The 27,358-nt window shown below is 62.8% G+C and overlaps 3 protein-coding genes and 1 long non-coding RNA gene across 5 annotated transcripts in view; 2 read left to right on the top strand and 2 right to left on the bottom strand.

Annotated features, from left to right (window-relative positions):
• NOTCH2 (notch receptor 2) overlaps positions 1-2,862 on the bottom strand; it is a 259,660-nt gene extending 256,798 nt beyond the window's left edge. Inside the window, exon 1 of the mRNA XM_084527072.1 lies at positions 2,844-2,862. The gene's annotated coding sequence lies outside the window, so the exon portion shown is untranslated. The remainder of the gene's footprint in view (positions 1-2,843) is intronic.
• On the top strand, positions 851-11,395 carry CRIP2 (cysteine rich protein 2). Its single transcript, XM_084527108.1, has 8 exons — positions 851-997; positions 7,624-7,718; positions 9,267-9,324; positions 9,705-9,845; positions 9,934-10,002; positions 10,185-10,279; positions 10,439-10,496; positions 10,582-11,395. Exons 1-8 carry the CDS (start codon positions 862-864, stop codon positions 10,647-10,649), a joined length of 720 nt encoding a protein of 239 aa, XP_084383234.1. The 5' UTR covers positions 851-861; the 3' UTR covers positions 10,650-11,395.
• On the bottom strand, positions 11,007-19,517 carry LOC311440335. Its single transcript, XR_014695343.1, has 2 exons — positions 16,633-19,517; positions 11,007-13,439 (listed from the first exon to the last, which is right to left on the bottom strand). It is a non-coding gene; the product is annotated as an uncharacterized lncRNA (long non-coding RNA).
• Positions 19,518-19,673: 156 nt separating this feature from the next.
• CRIP1 (cysteine rich protein 1) lies at positions 19,674-22,845 on the top strand. 2 transcript variants are annotated; one of them, XM_084527111.1, is made up of 5 exons: positions 19,674-19,863; positions 21,959-22,053; positions 22,156-22,213; positions 22,336-22,383; positions 22,502-22,845. In XM_084527111.1, the coding sequence occupies exons 1-4, from the start codon at positions 19,824-19,826 to the stop codon at positions 22,374-22,376; spliced, it is 234 nt and encodes a 77-aa protein (XP_084383237.1). In that variant the 5' UTR covers positions 19,674-19,823; the 3' UTR covers positions 22,377-22,383; positions 22,502-22,845. The 2 variants fall into 2 exon arrangements, with proteins under 2 accessions (XP_084383237.1, XP_084383238.1); XM_084527112.1 differs by having other exon boundaries at positions 19,675-19,863; positions 22,336-22,387; positions 22,511-22,845.
• Positions 22,846-27,358: the final 4,513 nt, after the last annotated feature.

Below are 27,358 nucleotides of genomic sequence, written 5' to 3'. Positions count from 1 at the left end.
CCGGGCTGCGGGCTGATGAATAATGCAATGAAATGGGCTCCGCGGGCAGATTTCCTGTTGACGGGTGCCGGACTGGGGACGAGCGAGGCCGCGGGGCCCCTCGGTGGGGCTCCCCGGGATCCCCCTCCGGCACCGCAGGGCTCCCCGCGCATCGCTCCGTGCTGGAGGGATTTTTGACATGGCAGTTCCCATGGCAACGGAGCAAAATGGCGCGGGGATTCACTGGCAGGGGAAAGGCCCCAGGAGCACGCGGGGCCGTGGGCAGCGCTGCTGTGCTGTGCTGTGCCGTGGGGGTACGGGAGCCCTGGGGGGGAGACGTGCCGTGCTCCACGCCTCGGCGTTATCTCTGCTCTTGCCCTTGTTCCCCCATCAAGGTCTCCCATCTTGTGCCCCTTCATCTGCCTTTTTTGCTTATCCCATCCAGAAAAAACCGTGCCTGAGGTGGCCCCGTGCACGCACAGCGCTTTGTAGGGCAGGGGGCTGCTGCCTGCACCCCCTTATTCCCACCGCAGGGGCACCGGGGTGGTGGTGCTGACCTGACCCCATCCATCCCTGCACCCCAGCACGCGTGCAGCCGGGCGGGGGACCCGGAACTGCCCCCAGGGAAGGGGTCAGGCCCCCAAATCTTCCCCCACGCTCTCCCCAACACCCCCAGGGCTGGGGGCCGGGGGCTGAGCGCCGGCCCGCGGGACCCCGCTCAGCGCGCACCTGCCGCGCTGGGGCCGTGCCGAGCCGAGCCGAGCCCTGCAGAGCCAAACCCAGCCAAATCGAGCCAAATCGAGCCAAACCGAGCCGAGCCGTGCCAAGCAGGGGCGCTGCGCACAGCCCCGCCCCGGGCCCCCCCCGGCGGTAGCGCGGCCAATGGGCGGGGGCCGGGCGGAGCGGGGCGCACGGCTCGGCACGGCTCGGCACGGCTCGGCACGGCTCCGCTCCGCACCGCTCCGCTCCCCAGCCATGGCATCCAAGTGCCCCAAGTGCGACAAGACCGTGTATTTCGGTGAGCGCCCCCCCGGGGGTCCCCGCTGCATCCCCGGGTCCCCCCAGCCCGGAGCGCATCCCCGCCCGGCTCCCTCCTCCTCCTCCCCACCCCAACCCCGCAGCCCCCGGCCGAGCTGGGGGATGCTGCCGGGGGTCCTGGGGCGGGTGGTGCTGGGGGGTGCTGCCCGCACCCCCCGGGTTTGGGGTGGGGAAGCTTGGGGAGGGGGGTCCTGGGCGCGCCGGGTGCGCCCAGCCCCGGGTACGTGGAGAGGTTGGGGGGGGGCGTCCCGGTGTCCGCAGGGTTGGAGGTGACCCTGGGGGGGGAAAATGGGCCCGGGGGGGTTCCCGGTGCTGGGGTCCCTTGGTGCAGGGCAGCAGGAGGTGGCAGGTGCAGGCGTGCCCAACCCCGGCCAATTTGCGCCCTGCGACACCGTGGCCAGGTGTCCTGATCCCCTTAGCCCCCCCCCAGCTGGGTGAGCAGCCCACATTTTGGGGTTCTGCGGGGTGCCCCCAAAGGGTCAGGGCTTGGGGTTCTGCCTCAGTGTGCCCGGGGCGGGGTGGTGGCCGGCTGGGGGCAATGGGGTCTCTGTTGGGCGTCCCGCTGCGGGGCGATTTGGGGGTGCCACCTGCGTGTGCCCCTCCCAGGCACCAGGGCCCGTCCCCGTCCCGTTTGGTTGTGGAGGAATCCCGCAGGGAGCCGGAGGTGCCCGGGCGTTTGAAGCCCCGGCAGCTTTCATTCCTTTCCGGCCATCTCCAAGTAAACACGGAGAAATAGGAATTTGCTGTCTTCCTCCTTTAAATAAACCTATTTGTGTGGGGGTGGGAACGGCTCGGCCTCTTGGATGTCCTGCCTCGTGTGAATCTTTTCCTTTTTAAGCAGAAAATAGCCCGTCTGTCCGGCCAGCTGGGCACGGCCGGCATGGGGTCAGCGCGGCTCCTCCTGCCCCGCCGGAGGGGATGTGTCGGGGCGATGGCCGGGGGGACACGGAGCTACTCCCCGTGTGTGTGCCACCCTCTTCCCTCCTGCAGCTCCCTGGAGGTGGCCAGGACACCCCTGTGCAAGTCTGGGTTGGCTCCCCTTGTCTTGTCCCCCTTGGGGACACCCAGGGGTGGCAGGAGGGAGGTGGCTGGTGGTGACACCGTCCCCCCTGGCACCCCGTGGGAGTGAGTCAAAGCGGGAGCTGGCCAAAAAACTTCTCCTTGCTCGGTGTTGAAATAGGCTGGAGCGCGTCCCCGCTGACGTCTTCGGCTTTTCCTCGAGGAACCGCCCAGGCTCCCACGGAATAAACCCGTGTGGGTTTATTCAGTGCAGGGGAAGCGAGCAAAACCTCCGTGCCAGCCGTCCCAGGGGCCGGGACGAGATGGGGCAGGGGTTACCCGCAGCGGGATCCCAGCACGGGGCTTTGGGGTGCTCCGTGGCCGCCCCTATCAGAGCAAGGAGCCCCTCTGACAAAGCCCGGCTTGCCCAGGAGCACGGCCGCCGGTGCTGAATGAACGCTGGCAGCCCTGGGTCTTGGATGCCTGGCGTTGTAGCTTGGGGTCACGTGTGAGAAATGCCACCACGTCCCGCTCCGGGTCCCGCGGGCCGCTGGCTGAGCGCTGGCCAAGCCACCGGCACTGGGCACCGGTGGAAAACTCATTTCCAGCCCGCCTGTTGCTTCGAGCTCCCTGGAAAAATCCAGCAGACTCCTCCCTGTAGTCAGAAGGATGTGGGCGTTTCCTGAGCTGCAGAATGAGCTTTTATTCTTTAAAAAGCATAGGGAAATATAAAAATAGTTTGCTGGCTTTTTTTTTTTTTTTTTTTTCTATTTTTTTTTAAGCGCGTTCAGATCTGCTCGCCGCTGTTTCCAGCAGGACTGGGCGGCTCGGCTCGGCTCGGCTCGGCTCGGCCAACCTTTCCCCTTTTGGGGCCGGCCCCGTATGCGCTCGCTGCCCCCACGCTGGCAGGTGCCGGAGGGAGCGGCGTCACCCGGAGCCGAAGCGCCGCGCGTTTCCTGAGCTCCCTTTTGTGCTACCAGCCTTAAATGAGTTTTGCAGGGTCCCCCGGCTGCGCGGGCTGGGAGCCGTGACCCAGCCTTTCCGCCTCCCTTCCTGCCCTTTTCCCAGGGATGGCCGGGACGGCGGCGCGGGAAGCTTCCTGTGTTCCCGCGCGGTGATTCCTGAGCACGAGGCACCCGAAAACCCCGGGGACAACACGGGCACGTGGGTGTGCATGTGGGTGCGAGCCAGCCTTGCTCGGAGGGCTCACCCGTGGTGGCTCGGAGGCACGGCTGCGGCGTGCCAGGGTGCTCTCCGTGTTGAGCCCGAGCAGAAATCCAAGCTGCAGAAGCCACCCTGCAATTAATAAGTAACTGCCGTCCTTGGCCAGGCGCTGCTCGTTGCAGTGGGCAGCCAGCAGAGGCAGGAGGGCTTGATTTCCACCTGGCTCCTAACAAAGGGGCTGCTCTCCATGCGCGGCACGGCGGCGGCTGCCTTGGGCCTGTGCTCGGTGCGGGGCTGTGGCTGTGTCCCTGTCCCCTGGGCAGGCTGCTGGGGGTGCCCTGAGCCTCTGTGCTGCACCTCGAGCTCGAGGGATGGGGACTGGGTCAGCTTGTGCTTGGTGTGATTTCCCCCTCCTCCATCCAGCCTCGTGGTCCCTGGTAGCAGCCCGTGGATGGGGAGAGGTGGCAGGACCGGGGAGGGGGGTGGAAAGGAGAGGAAAGGCGGAGCGGGAACGCCCCAGCGAGGGGTAATGGAAAATCTGTCTCTGTAACGTTACGATCAAATACAGAGAGCAGGGCGTGTGCCCTGGTGCCGCTTCCAGCGGCGATGGGGTGGCAGTGCCCGTGCCACGGGGCAGGGAGCTTGGGGGACAGGTCCTGGGGCGTGCTGCGGGGCTGCAGCTCGCGGGGAGGTGCCGAGCATCCCCTGCCACCTCTCTTCGTGCTGCGTTGCTGCAGGCCTGGCCCGAGCCCCTGGGGCACCAGCGGGACAGGGAGGCAAGATACCCGGGAGAGGTTTTGCTGGTGTGTGTGCCTGCCCGGGCTCACCCTGCGCACTGACTGTTCATCTCGTGGCGATGCAGGGCCCCGAGCAGAAGGAGCGAGGCTGGCAGAAGGCAGACAAAGGCAGACAGTCCTTCCTATCCAGTTGCATCCCCCGGGAGCCACGAGCTCGGGGACTCGGGGTGTGGATGCCAGGAGCTTGTTGGAGCTCCTGCAGGCAGCGCTCATCTCCGGGGGAGTATAATATCCCCCTTATTCCTGGGGCTTGGCCCTGGCTGGGGGAAAGGAGCAGCGAGGAGCATCCCGAGGGGCTGCAGCTCAGCCACACGGCGATGCCTGGCTGTGTATCGCAGTGAGCCAGGGGAGCGTGCCTGCAGGAGCACTGCCGGTGCCCTGCCAGCACCAGCTCTCATCTCTCTCTTTTTTTTTGTTGTTTAATTTTCCTTTGTGCCTGCCACCACTTTGAAGCGCATCTGCAGCCATTCTGGCAGCATCCCTCTCCCCCGGGGCCGCCTGTCGCTGGGTCCCCGCGGGGATTTGGCATCCCTGTGGCTGAGCTGGGCTTTGTCCACACGGGGAGGCGATGGCGTGGACGGGCCCCGCTCGGTGGCACGCAGCCACCGCCACCTCCACGGCGAGGCAGAGCTGATGTCAGCCCCTGGAAATGCCTGGGCGAGGGCTCGGCAGCCGGCCCCAGGCGGGGAGGAGGGAGGCTCCTTCCCCGTTCCCATCCCAAAAAGATGCGTGCTCTGCTCGCCGCTCGCCCACGCCGGCTGCCTTGCCCGGGCACGGCGGGTAATTAGGGGATGAGCCGCGGTGTCTCGGGGTGGAGCTCCCCCAGCAGCCCCATCCCGATCCTTGCTCCATCTGCCTCGGCTCTGGGGTGGGATAGGATGTGCCGCCGCGTGTCCCGGCGTCCCCAGTGGGGAAGCCAGCTGGAAAATCCCAGTGGGAAGGGAAGGGAGGGGAGGGGAGGGAGGGGAGGCCGCGGGCTGGCTCCCAGGAGCAGAGGCAGCCAGGCAGCCGCTCTGCCTGGTTCCCACCCTCGCTGTGAGCCCTGCTGCCAGCGGGCTCAGCCCATGGCGGGGCTGATAACAGGCAGACAGAGCCCTCCTGAACCCTCCCAAATCCCCAGGGGTGCTGGATAGTGTGGGGGGACAGCGGGCACCCAGCTTCCCTGTGTGGGGATGGAGCCGTGCCACGGGGCGCGGTGAGGGGCTGGGGTCCTGCAGCCGGGCTCCTTGGTGCCCATGGTGGGGGTCCCGGGGGGGTCCCTGCTGTGGCAGGGGATGAGGTTGGAGGCGCCGTCACCGGAGCTGATGCAACCGCGGAGCAGCCGTGGCTGTGTGACAGGAAATCTGGCCGCTGGGGCTCTCTCTCCGCAGTGATTTATGGGGCCGCGCGCGCACAAACGGGACGCCGCTGCCCTGGAAATGGGCCGGGCTGGCTCCAAGCTGTTTCCTCTGCCCGGGGTGAACAATGCAGCCCGAAAGCCGCCCCGGCTGAGTGGGGTCTGAGCGCCTGGCTCTGCTCCCCGTCCCCTGGGAGCCTTTGTTTGCGGCCAGGGGACATCTGACCATCCTCTGGGCAGCCTGGCAGGGGGCTTGGTGTCTCTCCACAAGGACAAGGGGTGTCCCCGCTGGCTCCCGGGATGTCCCCGTGTGCCAGGAGCAGGACAGTGCGCCGAGCCACCTCGTCCCTCCTGCTCTGTCCCCTGCCAGGGGCTGCAGGTGCCTGCGAGGTCTGGGGAGCAGCAGGGTGTTAGAGCTGCCCGAGGTGTTATCGGGGGTGAATCTCATCTCCCGGGGCAGGAAGGAGCAAGTGTAAGCGCCACGGCCTCTGCAAAACACTGCTGGGGTTTTCCTCCTGCGGCTCCTTGCTTTGCACCAGGGGTGCAACGGGGTGGAGGAGACCCAGCCGAAATGGCCTGGCTGTGCAGCCACTGTGACAAAGCCGAGCGGCTCTCTGGCCCCGAGCCTCTGGCTCGGCTTTCAGCCGGTCACGCTCCATTTCCCTCCCCTGTGTGCCGGGGAGGAACGGGCAGCAGCAGCGCGTCCCCCCGCCCTCTCCTGCAGCGGGTTCAGCCCAGCAGCCCGGTCTCGTGCGTGACCCACGTGCCACCAGGGCGTTTGTCCGGTCACTGTCGCCACGAGGCCAAACGCAGTTCAGCCCCTGCAGCCTGCCGAGGCCACGCGGGGATACCCGGGGCTCGTGCTGGCCCCGCTGCTGCTGCTGCGCACGCAGAAAGCCCCGGGCTGGCGGGGAAGCGTCTCCTTTGTGTGCCACCCCTTGTGACCCGCGTGCGGCCGAACCCGGGGCTCCAGCAAATTTCTGTCTGTGTGAGAAGCCTGCTGACCCCGCCGGGGATTTTGGTTGCGCAAAGCCTGCCTGCCCCTGCCTCCTGCTCGCTGCAGAAGCTCCTCTTGCTCGGTCACGGTGTGGCGACGCTTCGGGCTGACTCCGCACCCCCAGCCCGTGCTTCCCTTGGGGAGCTCTGCCTTCACCTCTGCGGCTCGCCCGCCGCCCTGCCTCGCACCAGGGCTGATGTTTGGGGTGCTGAGGGTGGTTATTTCGGCTTATCTCGGTGCTGCGGCGTGCCCCGGGCGCAGCTGTTTGCCCTGGGAGGAGGGTGGCTCTCGAAGCCAGGACCTGCCCTCACAGCTCTTGGCCCCTGACTTGACCTGATGCAAGCTGGAGACATTTGCTGAAGTCCTTTTATATTTTTTTTGGGGGGGGGGAAAGGTGCTGGAAAACAGGCCGCCATGGAGGAGCTGTTCCTGCCAAGCAGGGCCGAGCTTCGGTTGTGCTTTTATTTGCTCGTTAAATATTTTATTTGGCCCTTACCACTTCGTTTTACGGAGGCTTTAATGGGAAGGCGCTGCTTTCCCGCTGCCTGCACGTGTGTGCGAGGGGTGGGTGGGCAGGGGCTGACACCCCAACCCCAGAGCGGGGTGGGGAGGAGCTGGGGGCCGAGCAAGGGACCCACAAACCGCAGTGGTTCCCCGAGCCCGCAGAGGGACACGGGTGGGGATGTGGGATGGGGTCCCTGGAGCCATGCTGCAGGCAGAGCCAGACGAGGTGCATTTGTGGGACTGGTCTCAAAGCGTTTTCCCTCCCTGAACTGGATGCTTTGGAGCCGTTTCTGGTGCCTGCAGCCAGCCGCTCTGTGGGTTCACAGCGCGCAGGGACGCACGTCGCACCCGCGCACCCCCAGCCGGGTGTCCTCCGGGGCCAAAATCCCTCCTCGGTGACTCCGGGGGCTGCCTGCCATCCCGTCCTCCCAGCCGGAGGCAGGAAAATGAGCAGGAGCCGGCGGGGCCGGCACGACGGGCCGGGTGGGGCCGGGTGGGCATGGCAACTCCAAATATTTGAATGGAGCAGGGCCGCGCGGGGTAACGCGGCAGCAAAAATAGACACGGGGAGTAGGAAGGAACGTGCTACTGCTGCCGGAGCGGCGTGCTGGGGAGGACAACCGTGGCACCACAGAGCTGTCACCCTGGGGATGCTGTGCCTGCAGCGAAGTGGCCAGCGTGCGCAGTGAGGGAAGGGGGTGCGAGCACGTCGGTGGGGCAGCCCCACACCAAACGCAGCCCCTCTCGTGCCCCGGTTTGTGCAGAGGTGCCAGGCAGTCGCTCACCCGCTGTCTCGTGTCTCCCTGCAGCTGAGAAGGTCTCCTCCCTGGGCAAGGACTGGCACAAGTTCTGCCTGAAGTGCGAGCGCTGCAACAAGACCCTGACCCCGGGCGGGCACGCCGAGGTAAGAGGTGCCGGGGGGTTGGGGCCAAACCCGGCGTCCTGCCCTCGTCCTGCAGCCCACGAGCCCTTCCCTTGGCTTGCAGTCAGCGCCCGAGGGGCACAGGGCTCGCCGTGCCTCCCTGTGGCCTTGCCCGTGGTGCTGGTACCTGCAGGGCCCGGAGGCAGGAATGGAGGAAGGGGAGCAGCCGCCCCAAAGGGGAGCTGCTTGCATTCCCCACGCAGCTACTAATGGAGCTAAAAAAGCCCCGAATCCATTTAAAATGTAAATATTTGGAGAAGCTGAAGCGGCAGGGGCTGTGCCGACACGCTGGGGGGGAACTGATGGACTCACCAATGCCCCAGGGAGGGGGAAGTCCCAGGAACCAGTTTGGGGAAGGTGCCCAATGCCGTGCCCAGCGAGGACCTGGGAGCACGATGGCAGGGGCTGAGCCCTCAGAGCAACTGTGTTAGCCTCATGTGGCTCCCCGCCGTGCCCCGGATCTCGCAGGGTGCCTGTCATGCCAGAGTGTCACCAGCTCCTTAGCGGCGCAGCTGAGGGGCAGCTGGTGGCAGCGGGGACAGCCGTGCCGGCCGGGGCCGGGCTGCGAGCCCCCAGCCCTGTAGGGGAGGCTGGGTGCACGTTTTGGGTTGGGTTCAGGCCACGAATTTGCCTTTTCTCCATATAAGGCCGGATTCTGCTGCGGGGCGACGGCAGCCAAGCCCCCGGTGACTGTGCCGGGAGCAGGATTTGGCCCTTCCCAGCTTTTCCCCCCCCAAAGCCAGCTTGTTTGGCCAGGTTGGGAAGGTGTCGCGGGGAGACTGGCTAAATGTTTACCCTCCCTCCCGCCACGCAGCGCTCTGGGGACGCTGATATTTTTGCCTGGCAGCTGCTCGCTCCCAGCCAGCTGCCCGCTGGCCTGCCCGGCCCCGAGCCCTCTCCCTCTGCACAGCTGCACCGGGAAGGAAGGGAAGGGAAGGAAGGGGCTGCGCTCATTTTGCTCTGTTACCTCCCTCTCCGGTGGCTGGAGATGATTCTTCTCACCCTGCCCTGCCGCCCTGCTTGCTTTGGGCTCGGGGGTTTTGCAGCAGAGGGCAGGGGCATGGGCCACAAAGCAGGGCTCGAAGCGCTGTGGCGCTGGGCCTGGTGGAAGCAGAGGGACAAACGCTCTTTCTTCGCTCTTGGCCTCGCTTCCAGCGGGCCGTGAGAAGCTGCTGGTGGAGCTGCAGGACGTTATCTGGGGCCCTGGCAGCCCTCTCGTGGGCGGCCGCATGGGAGAAGAGGCCTGGTGCTTATCGCCCGCTTCGTGCTTTCCTCTGATAGCCGGCCCGGCTGATAGCGGGGCCGATAGCGGGGCTGATGGCAGCGGGGCTGGGACCTGTGCCCGCACGGGGCCTCTGATCTCGGGCCAAGCGAGGGGCACAGCACTGAGGCTGGAGGTGAAGCTGAGCAGAAGCCCTCTCCTGGCCTTGCCAGGGTGCGTGGAGATGTCCCGGGGCCGGGCAGGGGGTGGGATGGGGCTGGTGATCGGCTGGATCGGTGCTCAGCACCCTAACACTGCTCTCTCCCCAGCATGACGGGAAGCCCTTCTGCCACAAGCCCTGCTATGCGACGCTGTTCGGCCCCAAAGGTAGGTCTGGGTCCCCGTGGCCCTAAAAAGCCCTAGGAGTCGGGCTGGTGTGGGCTGAAGCAATCCCAAACCTGCAGCCGCTTCGTAAAGAGGGATAGGAGAGGGGGGAATCGATCCTGACAACAGTCAATCCTGACAGCTGTCTCTCTCTCTCTCTCTTTTATTTTTTTAATTAAAGAAAGAGACAATTTTCCATTCAAACAGAAGGTGGAGTCACTCTCCCATCCCACAAGTGGCTGCAGAAAGCCTGGGGCAGGAGGAAGGGAGCTGGGGCTCAGCAGGGATGGGGGTGCCCAGGGGAGGTGGGACAGGGCCGGGAGGAGGATGGAGACCCCCGGGTGGCTCTGGGGATGCTGCAGCCCCTCTGTCCCCCTTCATAGGGGTGAACATCGGCGGTGCCGGGTCCTACATCTATGAGAAGCCGCAGATTGAGGGGCAGACCGCCCCGGGGCCCATCGAGCACCCGGCGAAGGTGGAGGAGAGGAAGGTGAACGCCGCGCCGCCCAAGGGACCCAGCAAAGGTGAGGAGGGGTGGGGGGCACGGGCAATAGGGGTGTTGGGCTGGGTTCTGGCCGGGGTGTCCCACACTCGTGTCCCCTTGTCTTCCAGCCTCCAGCGTCACCACCTTCACTGGGGAGCCCAACATGTGCCCACGCTGCGGCAAGAGGGTCTACTTTGGTAAGGCTGCGAGCGGGCACCGGGCGGTGCGTGGTCTCCACAGGCCCCCTGGGGCGTGTGGGGTCTAGGAAGGGGATCTGGGGTCTGTATGCGTGGAGGTGAGGTCCTTGTGGGGCGTTCTGGCTGCCCCCTGCGTGTTGGTGATGTGTGGGGGTGACCGTCCCTGCTTGTCCCTGCTGCAGCCGAGAAGGTGACCTCGCTGGGGAAGGACTGGCATCGGCCCTGCCTACGCTGCGAGCGCTGCAGCAAGACGCTGACCCCCGGGGGCCACGCCGAGGTAAGGGCAGCCCGAGGGGGTCCCCACAGCATGGGGACCCCGTGCCGAGCCGTGCCAAAGCGAGCCGGGCTGTGCCACCACGAGAGGGCAGAGCGGCTCCATGCGTCCCGCGCCGCGTGTCCCCACGGGTGACACGTTTTGTCTCTTTGCCTGGCGCAGCACGACGGACAGCCCTACTGCCACAAGCCCTGCTACGGGATCCTCTTCGGACCGAAGGGTGAGTGCTGGGGACGCAGGACTGAGGGGAACAACACCCATCCCACCTGTGTCCTCACTCCTGTGCGTGTCCCTCCTCCTTGCAGGCGTCAACACCGGAGCCGTGGGCAGCTACATCTACGACAAAGACCCCGAGGCGAAGAACCAGCCGTAGGGCAGCCCCCTGCCCGCCCGCCCGGTGCCCCCGCACTAACCTCCCGCTCGTAGAAGTAGCTGGAGCGGCCCTTCGCCTCGGAGCTGTGCTCTCCCTGCTGTCTCTACTGCGGGCAGGACGGCCCTGCCCTCCGGGTTCTATATCATAGTCTCTAATATAAGCTTCAGTGTTTAAAGGCAAAGGTTGAAGGCGGCTCTGCTCGGTCCCAATGCGCTCTGCCCTCCCCTCCCTCCCTCTGTCCACCCCCCGAGCACAGGAGGCAGCTTGGTGGCTTCGTGGCCTCCCGCGGCATTCGGGGATGCCACCACCGGTGACACCCACATCCCCTAGGGGCTCTGCTCCTTCCCAGGCTGCACACCCAGCTCCAGCAATCGAGGGGCTGGCACCTCCCCGTGTCCCCATCCTTGCACCCCCAGGGCATCCCCACCCGTGCGCCCCTTTGGGGCCCAGCTGCTCCCCACGTCCGGGGGCAGAGCGCATTGGGCTCGTGGCTCGGTTGGGCAGCGTACCCCCCGCCTGCTCCCCCGAGCCTGAGGTTTCTCGTCGTGGTTGTTTATTTATAAGCCGTTGTAAGTGTGCTCCTGGCCGCAGAGAGTGGCGCCGCCCGGGTCTCGCCCCGTCCCCCGCACGCACGCCCAGCCCCGCTGCTTGCGCTGCCCACCAGGCCGGGCCCTGCGGCGCCAGCGCCGTGCGCTCCCCGGGCCCCCGGACTTTTGTTATTTGCTGACAATAAAGGTTTTGAGAGATGCGGTGTGCGCCTGAGCTCTGGGGGCGGGTGGGGAGGACGTGGAGCCTCCCACCAGCTTGCTCCTGCCCCGTTCCTCCTGGAGCAACACGGAGCAGCCCCAGCCTGTGCCGGGGCAGTGGGGCTGGAGCACCAGGGGCACCCTGGCATGGCCTGACTGGAGGCAGGAGCAGAGCAGGTTTGTCACTTAGTGCTGCTACAGCCCCCCGCACAGCGTGGCTGGAGCCCAGGGCTTTCTTCTTCCTTCATGCCCCACTGCTTGTCCCCCACCGTGCTGCTGTCCCACAGTGGCCACCTGCAGTGCCCCACAAGCAGAGCTCCAGCCTGGCCCAGCTGAGCACCACTGGTTGCCTCCCAGCAGCAGGTGCCCCAAAGGCTGTTTGTGGGGGAAAACGGGGCCTGCTGCCTCCCCAAATGTCTTCCAGCCTTGTGGCACAGCTGCAGGGCTGTTCTTGGTTAGCCTCAACGCTGGCTGCAGCATCCCTGGAGCTGCTCCCTTGCCCACAGGGAGCGTTTGGTCATGGTGGCATCTCCCTGGGCTTTGTTGCCCAGCAGGACCATGCCAGAGGAGCTGCTGGCATAGGAGCTCCTGGCTTTCCCTCTCCTGGCAGCAGCAGCCCACAGCCTTTTCCCAGGCACGATGGGCTCAGCCGCAGCGATTCCTGTGCCCAAGATGCGGATGTGTGTGTTTGTGTTTGGTGGGGTTCTCGTGGGGACCTGACCCCTCTGAGGCTCCTTCCCTGGTCCTGCGGCTGACATTTACAAGGGTGCAGCACTGCACCGTGCAGCAGCTGGGCTGGGAGTGGGGTACCCCATTACTCCCCATACAGTTGCAGGCGAGGCCCCGGCACACTGCAATGTGGCAGGGATGCCAACAGCACTGGTCACAGCTGTTGCCACATCAGCAAGCTGGCACCAATCAAGCTGTGCTGCTCTCCTTGCAACCCTTATTTACTTACCATCATTAATTAACGAGCTTAATAAACCCACCTCTTTGCTAGCAGTGCCCCTGGTGCTCCAGGTGCTGCCTGCACCCTACACAAGGAGGGGACATGAAGCTTGAGGCATGGTGCTGGGCTGCGTGGGGTGGGGACGTGGCTGGGGTGGCTGAGCATGGCACAGTGTGACGTGAGCCACTCCCAGGCGGCAGCCCTCAAAGGCAGGATTTTATTTTGTTTGGGTGGAGTTGGCTTTTTTTCTTCTCTGTGTGTTTTTTTTTTTTTTTTTCTTGCTTACGTTTTTTTTTCCTCAAGAGAGTTTCATTGGGGAAAAAGCTAAAAATAGACAAAATTCAGCTCTGCACAAGTGAGAAGCCTGCCTCTGCTCAGGAAGAGCCCTGCTGCTGTGCTGCAGGTGGGTGACATTTGTCTCTGTGTCCCCCTGCAGCCTGGGGACGTGGTAAGGGCAGTGGGCACCACTTGTGGCAGAAGGTGGCCACCAGGTACCCATGAGGTGGGTGCTAAGAGCAGGCAGCTGAAGGACTTGGTGGGGTTTTGGGGCCCCACATGGGGTTATCCAGCTGCATGCCAAGGGTTTGAGGTGGTCCTGGTGCAGCACAGCAGCGCTTTGCTCAAGCCGGCAGGGCAGCTCTAGCCTCTGATCCTTGCTGCATTTTTGTATTTATTTTTGGGAGACCTATGTAAGCTGAAAAAGGCCCCTTACTGCCAAAAGGGGCTTGGAAAACATCTTTCCCCTCGGGGATGTCAAGTATTTTATTATTTTTTTCAGCTAGGACTTGCTGGTGGGATAAGAAAGTTGGAGAGGGCTGGTGATTACAGACATGCTCTCCAGGGTACGGAAGAAAACAGACCAAAGTGGATGCAGCTTTGCCTGGAAATCCCCCAGGCGCCATGAACTTATCCCATGCAATTAGCCTTGCTTGCTTCCCTGGGAGCCAGCAGAGCCCAGCACGGCGCCGTGCCCTGCAGCAGGCTTCTCCTCACTGGGCACAGAGCAGGGATCCCACCGGGTGCCACCATGCACTGATGTTGGATGTGTTTTTGGGGCAGTCTGGGTGACGGGGTGCTGATGTCCCTATTAGTGACCTGGAAAAGGGAATGATGAGCATTCAAATGGTGGTCCCAGGAGGACTGGGTGAGGGCAGGAATGATGGGGCAGCCCTGTGACATGAAGTCAGAGCCAGTCTGTGCAGGGGAGAGGTGCCATAGGTGCCTGCCAGCCAAGGGCCTCACAGGGCTCCCCGCTGTCCTCCGCTGTCTAGCACCACCTGGAAAGCTACCAAGGCCTCCAGGTGTGCTCTAACACCCCTTGGAGATCTTGCTGTGCTCTCCTGTGCACTCTACCAAAACGCTGAAGTCTCCCAGGGATCTCTAGAGGCATCCCAGGGCCTCAAGTGAAGTTTAGAGAGTCCTAGAGACATCCCAGTGCACCCTTTAGTTTTCTGGGTCCTCCTAATGTAGTCCAGCAACACCTGGAAGGCTCCCAGGGCAGCTGGGTGCATTCTAATGCCCTTTGGAGACCTTGCAGTGCTCCTCAGTGTGCTCTAGCTTCCCTTAGAAGCCTGCCAGGGCTCTCTAGAGGCCTCGCAGGGCACCAATGTACTCTCATGTGCCTCAGGGGCCTCCAAGTGCCCTCTAGAGAGACCTAGAAGCCTCCCAGGGCCTTCCAATGCATTCTTGGTTGCCCTAGGAGCCTCCTATTGCACCCTAGAGGGTTCCCAGGAGAAGGCCCTGCAAGGTCTCTGTGGGGAGCTGGATTACACTGGGATGTACTGGGTGCTCTGGGCCACACTAGGAGGCCTTTAGTGCTCCTTAGAGTATACTAGAGTAAAATGAATAGAGTAAACTCCAGTGAGGCCCTCAGGGGATGCTAGTCTACCCTGTAAGGTGTGATAGACCTCCAGAAGGTACTGGAGAGCACTGGAGAGCTGCAGCAAGACTCAAGGCTGCACTGGGAGGCCTCTAGGGCATCCTTGAGGATGCTGGGTGGCACTGGGAGGCATTCAGGGAGAGCTACAGCACACTGGGGGGCCCTGGTAGACGTGCACAGGCTGTAGAGCAGACTGGAGGTTCATTGGAGGCGTGCAGGGAGCACTGAAAAGCCTTTAGGGCACCCTAGAGGACACTGGTGAGCCTTGAAAGGCCTCCAGCTAACGCTAGAGCACACTGCAGGGCCCTAGTAGGCCTCGAGCGTGCCCTAAAGTGCACTAGAGAGCCTTGCGGGGCCTCCAGGGGGCACTAAATTAAAGTAATCTAGGCACTACGCTTGTGTAATTAATCTAGACACTGCTAAAGCAATCTAGAGACGCTCCCAAGGGCCGGGAGATGCCCGCAGCACCACAGAGCAGCGCTGACCCATGTAGAGCTGTGGCTGGGAGCGCGGCTGGGCAGGAGAGCAGGACAGATTTAAAGCATTTGCTGGGGACTTGATACGTAGGAGCCAAAAGGGATAAAGTGCTGGAAGGTGTGATTTAAGAGGGAGTATTAAAAGGGGCCCAGTGAGCACAGCTTGCTTCCATGCGGGCCAAGAAGCACTCTGATGCTCCCTGAAGGCAATGGAGCGGCTCTCGCTTGCTTGGCTGGGCTTCGGCTTGGCCCCAGGGTGAGGTTAAAGTGATGGGTCTAAATCCTGGAGAGGGTGTAGGAGAGCAGGCAGGGATACAGGAGGAGCAGGAGGAACAGCATGAAACCACGCAAAGGAGGATTAGAGCTGTAAATCTCCCTGCCAGCCTGCTGGGAGAGCTGCAGCGGTGGTGGTGCAGACCCTGGCTGCCTGTTGGAAGCTGCTGGGCTCTGCAGCAGCCTGTACATCGCTGATGGATGTACAGTGGTGTACTGATGTACAGATTTGCAGTGGTGTGAGCAGCTGGGGACCTCCCTAGGGGCTCCTGGGGCTGGATGCAGGGCAGATCTGGGGAAGGAATAGCTGTGCTAATAGGATGGAGGTGTGTGTGCTGCTGCTGGGGCTTGCATGCTGCACAACCCATGGCTGCTCTCCTCTCCTTCCCTCTCCTTGTGCTATCTCTGTCCCGATTTCTCTGCCTTGCTTCTGTCTTGCTGTGGTAAGGCAGAGCCAAGCAGCCCTGTCTGAAACAGGGGTGCAGCCTCGCAGCATTTGGGCCGTCTGTCTCCCTCCCTGTGTGACACCGCTTCAGAGGACGTGGTCTTCTGGCAGTGGGTCTCCCTTATCACACCAACGTGATGTGATGGTTATCACATCAACAGCTCCATTGCAGAGGGCAAACTGCTGGGGCAGTAAACCAGGGCGTTCCCCCACAATAGGGGCTGTGCTGTGGGAGAGGGCGTTGGACCAGGACTCATCATCTGTACCTGGGTGAGTAATGGGGTGCCTGGGGGTCCTGCACTCTGTTCCCCTTCTCCTCACCTTGACTGCTAGGAGCGAGTGAATTTTTAACCAGGACTGAAAGGTGTGGTAGCAGCAGCCTGTCATCATCAGCTGGCCCCAGCTGAGTGGCACAGCTGATCCCCACAGCGGGGTATGGCAGGGCAGGGAGGTGGCCCTGGTGCGAGCTGACCCCACGGGGTGCTGAGCACCCCCAGCTCCAAGACAGCTTCCCAAAGTAGCAGCATCCTCAGCCAGCCTGGCTGCAGGCGGGTGCGATCGCTGCAACAGAACCAGCTGTGGCCATGCCAGGAAAGTGCACCAAACCCTCCCACGGAGGGTTTCAGCCAGGAGATTTCCTGGGGCTGCCACTAATGGAAAGCTTGCAGGGAAGAGCAGATGGTAACGGAGCTTTTTGGCCAGACTGCATGCGGGGAGACAGTGGGAAGCTGTGCCTGGATGAAATTTGAGGAGATTTTCCATGTCGCTGGGACTTGGAGGGATTGGAGAGGTTCTCCTGTCCCATGTCTGGAAATCCCAGACACACCCCAAGCAGGGACCTGCAGCCAGGCACCCTCCTGCGCATGCACTCAATGGGACCGGTGTGCCCCAGCCCCGTGTGCCACTGCCATCCTGGGCAGCAGTATGGGAGCTGCTGGCACTGGGTGTATCACCTCTGAGCACACATGGGCATAGGGCCAGGCTGTGGGGACGGACCCAAAAATATTTGCTTCCATGAGCCGCCTGCCCTGGACCCCTTGCAGGAGCAGGAGCTGAACCCTGCAAGAGCATGTGTCTGTTACAGCGTGCGTGGTATCGCATTTACGGCGTGATAACAATTCACGCCCATGCTCCCGAGGTTTTGTGTTGGCCCAACAAGCGCCTGCTGTGGGCAGCCAGCAGCCTTAGCGGGGCTGGAAATGTTTGTGCACTTACTGTGAGAAACAACTGTGCGATTGTCCGTGGGCACGGGGGGCGGACTCTGGGCTGCGTCTGCACAAGAAAAGCAGGGAATGTGTTTTGCGGTCTCAAACCATTTTGTACTGAAGGTCCAGCGTGGTGAATGTCCCCCGCAGCAGCCAGCTTTTGGGGCAGCCCCGTCCCTTCCCGCAGTGCAGCCAGGCACAGGCACCGCTCGGGGCATCTCCCGCTGCCATCCTGTTCCCGATCCCTCCCAGCCCTCAGCCACCTGTCAGCTTTATGAAGACGTACCCCAGATTTTCCCTGAGGGCATAAATTGGCTTGACAGCCTGCTCCGTGCGGCTGTTCCCGGTGCAGAGGTAATGGGATTAGCTGTGTGCAGACCTGGGGGCAATGCCAGGTGAGTGCGTGCCCCCCCGTGCACCCTGGCGTCCCTCCCACCTTTCCATGGGAACCCACAGCTGGCAGCTTCTCCTGGCCCATGCTGGGCTTTTTAAGCCGCCCTGTAATTTTCTTGTCAAATTAGTCACATATTGGGCTGGGGAGGACATAGTTTACAACAAATCGTCTCGGTTGAGTGGGCCTGCAACTTGCAGGCAGAAATAGGGCCGAGGAGGGGAATTTTGCAGAAGCTGCAGTTGTCTGACCGCTTGCAAAGCACTGGGCCGAGCCCCGCGGCGGCGACGTGCTTCGGACATTCCTGGGTTTTTCTTAGTCACATTTTCCGCAGGGAGGGGACCCGGGTCAGCTCGGGAGGATCTGAGGTTGGGGAAGAAATGAGCAGAGGCATCCTCCGGTTCTGCAGGGGGGGGAAGGCGCGAATAAGGCCTGTGGTTGATCCACGCAGGGCACGGCTGTCCAGAGCGAAGCTGCTTGTGCCTTCCCGTCATCCCTGTGCAGGAGCTGAGCAAAGCGAGCCGTGCCATCGCTGCCTGGCAGCACCCCGGCACACGCAAACAAACGGGACGGCCCAGGTTTGTCTGAGGGCTGCTGCCGTGCCCTCGGGGAGCGCTGGCGCCTGATGCGCCAGGACGGAGCCTCCACCCCCAGATTGGTATCAGAGGGCACCGGGCGGCTGGGGTGTGCTGCGCTCGGGTGGCTGAATTAGCTGGAACAAGGTCTGCAGATAAGATAAACCTGCAGTTCGCTGGGGAGGCTGTTGGCAGCTGGAGCTGGCCGGGCTGTTTCCCTGGTGGGGGAGCCTTGCTTTGATGCAGGGTTTGGGTTGGGACCAGGCTTGGCTGAAGATGCCCCTGGCCCCTGTCTCCTGCAGGGCAGTGTGGCTCTCTCCCTGCAGCCATCCCGTGCCCTTTAGTTGGATTTCATCTGGATTATGAGATGGGCTGCTATACCCCCGGTCATGGTGCTGGAAGTCACTGTAGGAACCAGATTGCTGAGAAATGCCTGAGTTCTGCATTTGGGGCATGCAGAGGACCCTGAATCTCAGAAGGGGCAGCGACCAGCTCGCCCCAAATGCTGGAGTGCTTCCAGCCAGCTGGCTGCAGCGTGGGCTGGGGGCTGTCGGGGACTCTGTTTATCGCCCCGCTGATGTGTTTCACACACCGTCAGTAGGAGCGTTTATGAACTCGCTCCCCATAAAATGAACACAAGGCCACATCCTGCGGGTCCCCGTGGCACTGCTGTGCTCCCTCCCCAGCCAGCAGTGCCATCGGCACCCCGTGCTCACCCCGACGGGGCGGCCGTGCCAAATCAGCACCGCGGGGATCTGGGCAGCCTCGGACCCCATCCCAGCAGGGTTGGCAGCGAGCAGCACGCGGCTCCTCGGCGCCAGCTTTGCAAGCCCTCCTGCCGGCCTTGTGTCCTCTCTGCTGCATGAATAGGCTTGAAAAAGTACAAGGGGGGGGGGGCTGAGTGCTGTCCCCACCGCCTGGCTGGGTCAGTCGGCCTGCGGTGCCAGGGGGACGCTCCCGCTGCAGGAGCCCGGCCAGGCGCTGCGTGGTCCGTGGGGACCGGGGCTGGGCCAGCCTGCGGCTGCCCGCCGGCACAAAACCTGCCTTAAAAGGGAGCACAGCTGGGGACGGCTCTCCTGGCCGGGCAGCAGCCTCGAAACCATGTGTGTAAGGGGAAATGGGGTCACCGGAGGGAGGGGGGCATGCCCCGTGTGCCCTGAGTCTTCAGGGTGCGGTGGGTTTGCCATCGCCGAGCCTGGGCGCGACGGGGAGCATCAGCTGGAGGAGCGCGCCCGCTGCAAAGGCGGTGTGGAGCGCAGCGGGGTCATGAAACAATCCCACAACCCACGATCTTCACCCTTGGGTGCAGCTTATCACCTCTCCTCCTGCACCCACGGGTGGGCTCGGGCACCAGCAGCGCCCTGTTTCTGCAGGGGGGGCGGCAAGGGGTGCCTCGCATTTCGGGAGGCAGGCACCCGGCGTCCCGCCGCTGGGTTTCACAAGCCCTCTTGACCTTTCCAGCGCAGCAACGTGCCCTGGGGAGGATTGCTTCATGCAAAACAGACCTTTGGATTGGCTTTTCATTTCCTTCGCAGCCAAGCACAAAGGAACAACAAGTCCTCGCTCTTATAAAACGACAAGAAGTCGGCGACGCAGATGGGCAGGCTCTTTGCGGTGAGCCGTGTCCTGCACCCACGCCATTCCTCAGGCTCTGGGAGAGGGGGGCTACAGCCCCCCGGCTCCCTCCTGCTTCCTTATCTCCTACCCCGGGCAGCAGACACAGCCCAAGTGGGCTTTTACAAAACACCCCTTGTACACTGCTAGGAGAAAACAGCGCTGTCTGGAAAGGGGGAGCCCTGCAGCCAGCGCCCCGGGGAGCTTTATTTGGGAGCGTGGTTAATTGGCGACGCTAATTGCAACTCCTGCACTGCTCAGCGATTCCACAGCACCAGGGTGGGCAGGGAGCTTGGGGCACGGCGTCTCAGGGTGTAGAAGGTGGGGTGTAAGGGGTGCAGGATGCGAGGGGTGCAGGGGTGCAAGCGTGCAGCAGGGGTAAAGGCGCAAGACGCAGAGGGCGCGGGGGATGCAAAGGGTGAAAGGGGTTGGGGAAGCAAAGGGCGCAGCGGTGCGAGGGCTGCGGGACCGCGCCCGGGGCGGGTGCCTCCAGCTGTGGGCGGGACCTCACATCTGGACCGGGTCCACATCTGGGCGGGCCGGGGCGGGGACCCCGAGCAGTGACTCCGGCGGTGCGGGCGCCCAGCATCCCACAAGCGAGCCGAGCCCCGAGCCGACACCATGCCCAAGTGCCCCCGCTGCCAGAAGGAGGTCTACTTCGGTAAGGGCATCCTGCACCCCCACCCCCTCCAGCCCTTAGGCACCCCTATTCTGTGGGTCCTGGGCACCCCAATGGCACCCACCCCTGTCCTGCAGGTGCTCGGGGTGCCCCCTGCGCTGTGGCTGCCCTGGGTGGCCCCAAAATGCACCCGAGGAGAATCGCTGCGAGGGGCACGGGGGTGCTCGGGGACATCCTGCCCGTTGGCCCCTGAGGTTTAGCAGGGCGAGGGGATGGCCCCAGAGAGAAGTGGCCTGGGTGAGGTGGCCGTGGTGTTTTCAGGATGCCTTGCAGGCTGACCGTGAGCTCAGCTCGTTGTGCTTCCTCCTGCCCGTGGGGTTTGAGGCAGGTTTGCTGCTGCCGCACTGGGGACCAAGTTCCGGGGTCCTGCCGAGTGTGTTTTGGGGCTTTGAGCCTCTCACCCTGCCGGCAGCAGCTGCTGAAGCAGCCGGGCTCCAGCCGCCAAACCTCCCCACTTCCCTCGTTTGGCTGCATTTGTCAAGGTTTGCTGACAGAGGCTCGAACACTCCCTGCTCGTAATGTACTCGAGACGAGGGGTCGGTGACCCGGGTGCCGTGCCCTGACTTCTGCTCTCCCTCGCTTCTGCTCTCCCTGCCTTATTTCTGCTCTGCCTGTGGGTGTGCCGCAGCTTCCTCTTCTGCTCGGCCAAAGAGATCTGAGGCTGAACCGTGTGGACAGTGCTGGAGGCTGCCCCATAGCTGCTCCCCCCATCACACAAATCTGCCTGCTGGTGATGCCCACCACCCAGGGCCTCCCGCAGCTGGGGAGCACAGCTTTGGCTGATCCCCAGCCCTCTGCCTGCACAGTTTTGGCTAATCCCGAGCTCTCCGCCTGCAGCCAGGCTCTGAGCTTGTTCTCAGCTGGGATTTCCGTGCCTGCAGGTGCGGCTGCGGCTGGGACGGGGCTGTTTGACCAGGGAGGGGTTTGGCCCTGCCCTTATCAGCTCGTTCCTACGAAACTGGCTCTGTTGATGCAGGAGGCTTCAAAAGGAGCTGGAGACACGAGCTCACCGGGTGATTTCTGTGCCTGGAGATAGTGCTGGAAGAGAAGCAGAGCAAGCCCTGCTCCCGGGGTTTTCTGAGCCTGGTGGCCCTTGTTCCTCAGAGGTGCCCTGGGCTGCTGTAGGACACACGGGGTTGGGGAGAGGAGGGAGGACACAGGGGGCTTTGTGCCGCTGGAGATGGCACCGGGGCTGCCTCGTGACATTTGGGTGCGGCCCCCGCTCCCACCTCTGCGCCGCTGCCTGGCTCCTTGCGTAAGCTGCTGTGGGCAGACTTGGGCCCCGAAGAAACCCTTTGCTCGGCCACCTTGTGCAGGCATGGGTTAAGCACTCGGACCCGGCTGTGAGCGGGTTCCCGTGGGGAGCTCTGCTTTATCACTTCATAAATCCCCAGTTGCCAATAGTGAGCGCACACGCATCCGCAGAAAATACTGCAGAAAACACCCTCCTCCCCTGCTGGGCCGCAATTAAAAGAGCCAGGCTGTGTTCTCCCTCCCCATAAACACGTCCTGGCCCGAGCAAGCAGCACGTTGCTCCCCGAGCCCCGGCCAGGCTCCAGCCCGGCTGTGGTTTGTGACAGCACACGGCAAATCAGAGCTGTCACCGCAGCGCTGGGGGGGCCTGGCTGGTGGCAGTGGTGACTTCGCCACCCCAGAGCCACCAGCCCAGCGTCTGTCCTCTTTGTAAAAAGGCTCCAGCTGGCCGGGGGGGGTTCATCCCCATTCAGGCTGATGTTGGAAGGGAGGAAGTGGCCAAGCCTTGTCTGGAAGATGGACAGCAGTCGGTCTGTCCGTGCGGGCGCAGTGGTGACCCCATGAGCCACGCTGCTCGCAGCGGTGAGGGCTCCCCGTGGTGCCCTGCCTGGGGTTTTGGATCTGGGCACCTGGATGTGCGTGGTGAGGTGTGCGTGCCTTGGGTTTGGCACTTGCAGGGCTTCTTTGCCGGGCGAGCAGACTTGAGAAAATCCCCCCAAACGTATGTCCTCCCTGGGGCTGGCAGCAGGGAGGCCAGCTTGCCAAAAACGCCTCGTTGTGCCCGTTCGGTGGCCTCAGCTAACCCACCTCCTTTCTGTGGCAGCCGAGAAGGTGACTTCTCTGGGGAAGGACTGGCACCGGCCCTGCTTGAGATGCGAGAAGTGTAACAAGACCCTGACATCTGGAGGCCATGCAGAGGTGAGGTTTGGTGCCTGGCAGCCAAGGGCTGGCGTCCTGCAGGGAACGGGGTGGGCGCAGCCGGCAGGGCACCGGGGCTGATGCTCTCCTCTCTCCCCACAGCATGATGGCAAGCCGTACTGCAACCACCCCTGCTATGCCGCCTTGTTCGGACCCAAAGGTAAAGTCACCATGGCTGGGGTTTTGGGAGGGAGGGAGGAAGGGAAGGGGGCTCCATGCTCCCATCCCGCTGTGCGCTCGCTGCCCCGCGGCACCGCTCACCCCGCTCTGTCTCTCTCGCAGGGTTCGGCCGGGGAGGAGCCGAGAGCCACACGTTCAAGTAAAGCTCAGGTTGGTGCCTCCCTCTGGAGCTCCCTCGAGGCTCGATGGGCAGCCGGGGCTGTGCCTCGAATCACCGCTGTCCCGGGGGTGTCACCGCTGATGTCCCCTCTCTCCCGTCCCTCCGCAGGTCTGACAGCCAGGGCTCCCAGCACAGCCCGCCGGCGGCACAAACCCGCCGCAGCAGACATGCCTTTTCGTTCTTCATTCACTCTGTACTCCATTAGCACGTCGAAAGCAATAAGTAACCACGGATGGGGCCGGTGCGGAGAGGGGCTCCGCTCCGCAGGGAGCGCCGCAGGGGTGGGAGGTTGGACGCTGCCCCTAGGAAATTTGGCCGCTACCGCCGAAGGCCGCCTGGAGAGGAGACCGCACCCGTCCAGCCGAAACCCAGCCCTGCTTCTGGCAGCCGGCTCTGCAGCCGGGCCACACTTGTACTTCAGTCTTTAATAAACCCCGACCGAGAGATGCTTCCCCCGTGTGAGTGCTGTGCTCTTTGTACCGGGCTCCAGCGCGGTCCCCGGGCAGCCCCGTGGCTGTGCAGCCCCAGGGGTGGGAGTTCGGTGGGGCAGGGTGGGCTCCTGCCAGGAGTCAGTTGAAGGGCACACCAAGAAAGCTGTGATTTGGTGCTTCCACCCCCAGCAGTCATACAGAAAGTCATACATCCCGGGCTTCCTGCTCTCCGGTGCCTCGGCCCCTTTGCCCCGCGGGAAGAGCAGCACCGACAGATGTAAAGGTGTCGACTTGACGGATGTTTCGAAAATGGGTTCTTAACCGTGCCTTTCCCTAGCGTGAACCACTCGATTTACATATTCTGGTACACTACACAACACACACAGATATTTTTGTCTACACTATACGAATGCACTTCGTTAGAAACTGCTGGGTTTTGTTATCACGCTGGTGTTCCTAGGGCTTGGCCAAACCCTCAGGGGTCAGGGTACAAGCCTGGTATCAAAATCTTTGGAGTCAGAAGCAGCCCTGCCTGATAACCATCTGCAAACTCGCCTTGTGCTTGCTGTCTGAAGTCTCCCCTCCACCCCACATCCTCCTTCCTCCGCGAGCTGTGAGTGCTGCTCTGAGGAAGGAGAGCTGCTCGCCTGCACAGGGCTCTTGCATGAAGCTTAACGAGATGCTTGGTGCCTGTGTTGAAGGCAGATTTGACCTCGCTCAGCTGCCTGCTGCTCTCCTGCCTGCAGCCGTGCCTCCCTGCCCTGGCAGCGGGGCGGAGCAGGGACCTCAGCCTCGCCGTGCCCGCAGCCCCGTCAGCTTTGCGGGGAGAAGTGTGCCTTGGTGGGGACCTCGAGGAACCTGTGGGAAGCAGGAGGTTGGTTCTGCCTGGCCTGGAGCTGCTTCCCAGCACTGAGCTGTCTGTGGGCCCATGAAGGTGCCTGACTCATCCTGTTTTAGCAGCTTTGGCGCAGTACGGCTGTCTCAGCAGCTGTAACGGGTTCTGCCTTGCTTCCTGAGGTTGCTGTAGCCTGCAGGGCCCTGCTGCTCTTTGCTTCGGTCCCTGCCACCTATGCACAGTGCGAGTGTGGTGCTGGGACAGCTCTGCCTGCTCTCAGTGCCCACAGGGATGCAGGAGCTGAGCTGTGTGGGGTCTGTGCAGCCTCATGCAGCACGCAGACAAACCCATCCTGCAGCGTGCCTGGGGGACAAAAACTGGGGTACCTCAAGCAAGCTCCAAGGACAAGCCCTTGGATATTGATTCCTGCTGCAAAAACCTTCCAGCTGTACTGTCTGCCCATCCTCTTGCTGAGGCACGTGTAGCCCCAGGACTTGCCGTCAGCATGCTCCCCTCCCAGTGCTCTCCGCCTGCTCCAGGGGCTTGATGCCGTGAGTTTGAGCAGTTCAGGCTCAGGTCACATCCGGAAGGCGCTTCGGTCAAAGAAAATACATGATAAATTGATTTTAAACTCAATTTGGTTTTGGAGAGGAAGAGGGAGCAGCTGTACGGCATTCAGATGGGATGCCAGACGCGCTCCTCCAATGCGCAGAGCACTGGGGCAGTGGGGAGGTGGGCTCATAGCAAGCACAAGTTTCGTGCCAGGAGGGGAGAGCACAAAACTGGGGAAAATCCTGGCTTTTTTGGGGGAGCAGTTGAGAGATGCCACTGTCAATGCAGGTCAGGGGAGCCCCAAGGTGACCATTTGGGTGCCAGATGATCTCCAGCATGGTGATGCCTGGCGCGAAGGCCCCCGTGTTGGTGACATGAAGCATCGCAGATGCCGATCCCAGAGGAAGGGGCTGTGCTTCCTCTGACATGATTTCGGAAGCTGAGGCTGAGATCAGTGATAGTTGCGGATTGTTGAGCGCTGGTTGCTATAAACACTTCATCATGGTGACAGAAAAACAAACAAAATTAGCCGTTCCTCTGGCGGCGAGCATGGGCGAGCCCGAAAGCGCTGGGTAGGAAAGCAGAAGAGGTTTTGGCAAAGGACAGGAAACAGGATGGGCTCAGAAACTGAACTGCTGTGGTCCTACCCCCCGCCCCGCGCTTTGTGGCTTTCTGTACAGAAGAAAAAAGGAAAGGGTGACAGAAAGGGCGACTGGGGACCCTCAGCTTGGCCGATCCCACTGGGTGCCTGCGCAGTAAGATGTGAGGGGATCTTCAGCCAGGGCGAGGAGGCAGCAAGGAGCCCTTTGGGTCACTGGGACTGACCCTGTATCCTCCTCACCTGCTCCAGACTGATGTGTCCCCTCTGCGTTAGGGCAGCTGTGTCCCTAAGCCTGCAGCTGGCCAGGGGACAGCTTGGGCTGGAAGCCCTCAGCATCCCTCCTTAGGGGCTATGTCCCACAGTGTGGCCAGCAGGAGAGGGCTGGTGGTGAAAAGTTGGCCTCAGGCACCAGCACTGCATTGTACCTTCACTCCTCTCCTTTTGTTTTCAAGGAAACAGGGAGAGTTTCCAGGGGAGAAGGGCGTAAGAGCTTTCCACCAGCCCTCTGTGTCTGTCTTTGGTGAATCTTGGCTTAAAGGAACGGGGGGAAGAGGGCAGAGGGAATGTCCCGAGGTGCAGAGGAACCTTTTCCTGGCTACTGTAGTGAAAAGGGCGAAGCTCCTGAGAACAGAGAATTGCAAGCTTGCAGATGTTTATTGGCTTTTGTTTTTCCTAATCCTTCCTGATTCATTTCATGTACTAAAAGTGCAGACCCTGCATCAGAGGGCCTGAAGCGCCGACGCCTACCTCAAGCATCTCAAGCATCTGTCTGCCGGGAGCTTACCCTAAGTCTTGGCGCTGCGGGCCTGCTGCAGGCCAGCTTGCTATGTCCAGGAAAACCTGCCTTAGGGCATTCGTGCAAGTATTATGGTCCCTCCCAGGGGCCTGTAGATCTGTAGCCATGGTGTGAGGCAACACAGCCTGCTAAATGTGTGCCGGCCACCCCAGCAACACCGGCATCCCTCGCGCCGCCTGCGCCTTGCCAGCTGTCTCCTCCTCTGCGACCCCATTCCCACATCTGCTGCTGCTGCTCCTCCTCCCCGGCCGGGCTCGTTTTGCTCCTGGCTGGGATGCTGCAATGCTGCCAGCCCGCTCAGATCAACCTGGCGTCTCAGCGAGGGGAGGCAACGCGTGTGGAAAAGAGCTGGGAGGGCGCAGGGAGGGAGCCGTAAACGCTTGCAGCAGGAAACAATGCAGCCCACTTCATCTGCTGCGAAATGCTGCGGGTGCGAAATGCTGCGGCCACCCGGGAAGGGGCAGGAGAGCCAGCTGCTCTCTGCTGGGGCGTTTGCGGAGCTGTGGATGCTGCAGGGAGGAGAAGGGAGGAGGAGAGGAGCTGCCGGGCGGTGGCGGAGCATGGGAAGCACGGCTGGATGCACAGCCCGGGGGCCTGGCGAGAAACAGGCTGCCTGCCACCTGTGCTTCGGGTGGATAGAAATAAAAAAAAAATAGCTTTAAAAAGCAAATGGGGTGTTCTTGCAGGGTCAGAGAGTGACTTCCCATGGCACCCAGGTGCCGCTAGGAAGCCGTGGCATGCGCAGATGTGCCACAGCCTTATCACATACAATCCGCGTGAGGCAATGGGACACGGCCGTCACGGCTGGCAGCGGCGGGGCGGCTGTGGCGGGTTGCCATGGCACGGCAGCAAACATGCGGCCTCGGCCCCGGCTGAGTCACCCCGGGGCGGAAACGACCCGAACTGACACTGCTGTGTGCAAAACGCCGCCGGCTCTGTATGGCACCGCCACCCCGATCCCCGCCTGGCGCCAGGGGAGCTGAGAGATCGGGGAGGCGGTGGAGGCCTCCCTGAAGGGCAAGCATCCCGGGTTTCTCCCTGCAGAGGCCAAACCCTGGGGTTTCCTCCCTGGTTTGGTCCCCACTGCCCTCCTTGCCAAATGGAACACCTCGCGGGTGTGTGCAGTGACACCAGAGCGGGGAGCTCTGCTGAGCTGGCCATCGCTCATTGCTGCTGTTATCAGCCACACCCATTGCAAGGAACATGTGTGGGGATGAGGCACTGGGAGAGATCAGCTCCACGTGAAGGCTCTCCCACCTGGAGGCTGCAGCAGGGAGGGGAAAGCGGGCTGCCCAGCTCCACTGAGGCTCTGGGCAATGGAGAAGCACCACAAGGGCCCGGCACCAGGGTGGCAGGGCACTGTGTTGGGTGAACGTGGCAAGGTTTTGGTAGCAGCTGAGCTGCAGGGATGGCCCCAGTGGAGCAGGCTGTCCCCCTGCAGCCCATGGGTCCCACATGGAGCAGATCTCCACGTTGCAGCCCGTGGAGGGGAGCCCACGCAGGAGCAGGGGGTCTGGGGGGAGCTGCTGCCCATGGGGGCCCCGTGCTGGAGCAGTTTGCTCCTGGGGGATGGACCCTGTGGGATGGAGCCGTGCAGGAGCAGTGCTTGAAGAGCTGCTGCCTGTGGGCAGCCCATGAGGGATCAGTTCGGGAAGGATGGAAGGAGGGGAGCAGGGGCAGGGAGCGAGCATGAAGGGGCGATGGAGAAGCACCACAGCCGCCATTCCCCAGCACCACACGGGGGAGCAGG

The sequence above is a fragment of the Aythya ferina genome (genome assembly GCF_964211825.1).
Source record: "Aythya ferina genome assembly, chromosome: 8".
Classification (NCBI taxonomy): Eukaryota; Metazoa; Chordata; class Aves; order Anseriformes; family Anatidae; genus Aythya; species Aythya ferina.
Note: the sequence above shows the minus strand (reverse complement) of the source record. Positions and strands in the feature narration are given on the sequence as shown.

Coding starts and splice junctions, on each gene's coding strand:
- CRIP1 (XM_084527111.1), top strand. CDS start 19,824: ATGCCCAAGTGCCCCCGCTGCCAGAAGGAGGTCTACTTCG. Junction 22,054..22,155: donor CATCTGGAGGCCATGCAGAG/GTGAGGTTTGGT, acceptor CTCTCCCCACAG/CATGATGGCAAGCCGTACTG. Junction 22,214..22,335: donor CGCCTTGTTCGGACCCAAAG/GTAAAGTCACCA, acceptor TCTCTCTCGCAG/GGTTCGGCCGGGGAGGAGCC.
- CRIP2 (XM_084527108.1), top strand. CDS start 862: ATGGGCGGGGGCCGGGCGGAGCGGGGCGCACGGCTCGGCACGGCTCGG. Junction 7,719..9,266: donor CCCCGGGCGGGCACGCCGAG/GTAAGAGGTGCC, acceptor CTCTCTCCCCAG/CATGACGGGAAGCCCTTCTG. Junction 10,003..10,184: donor CGGCAAGAGGGTCTACTTTG/GTAAGGCTGCGA, acceptor TCCCTGCTGCAG/CCGAGAAGGTGACCTCGCTG.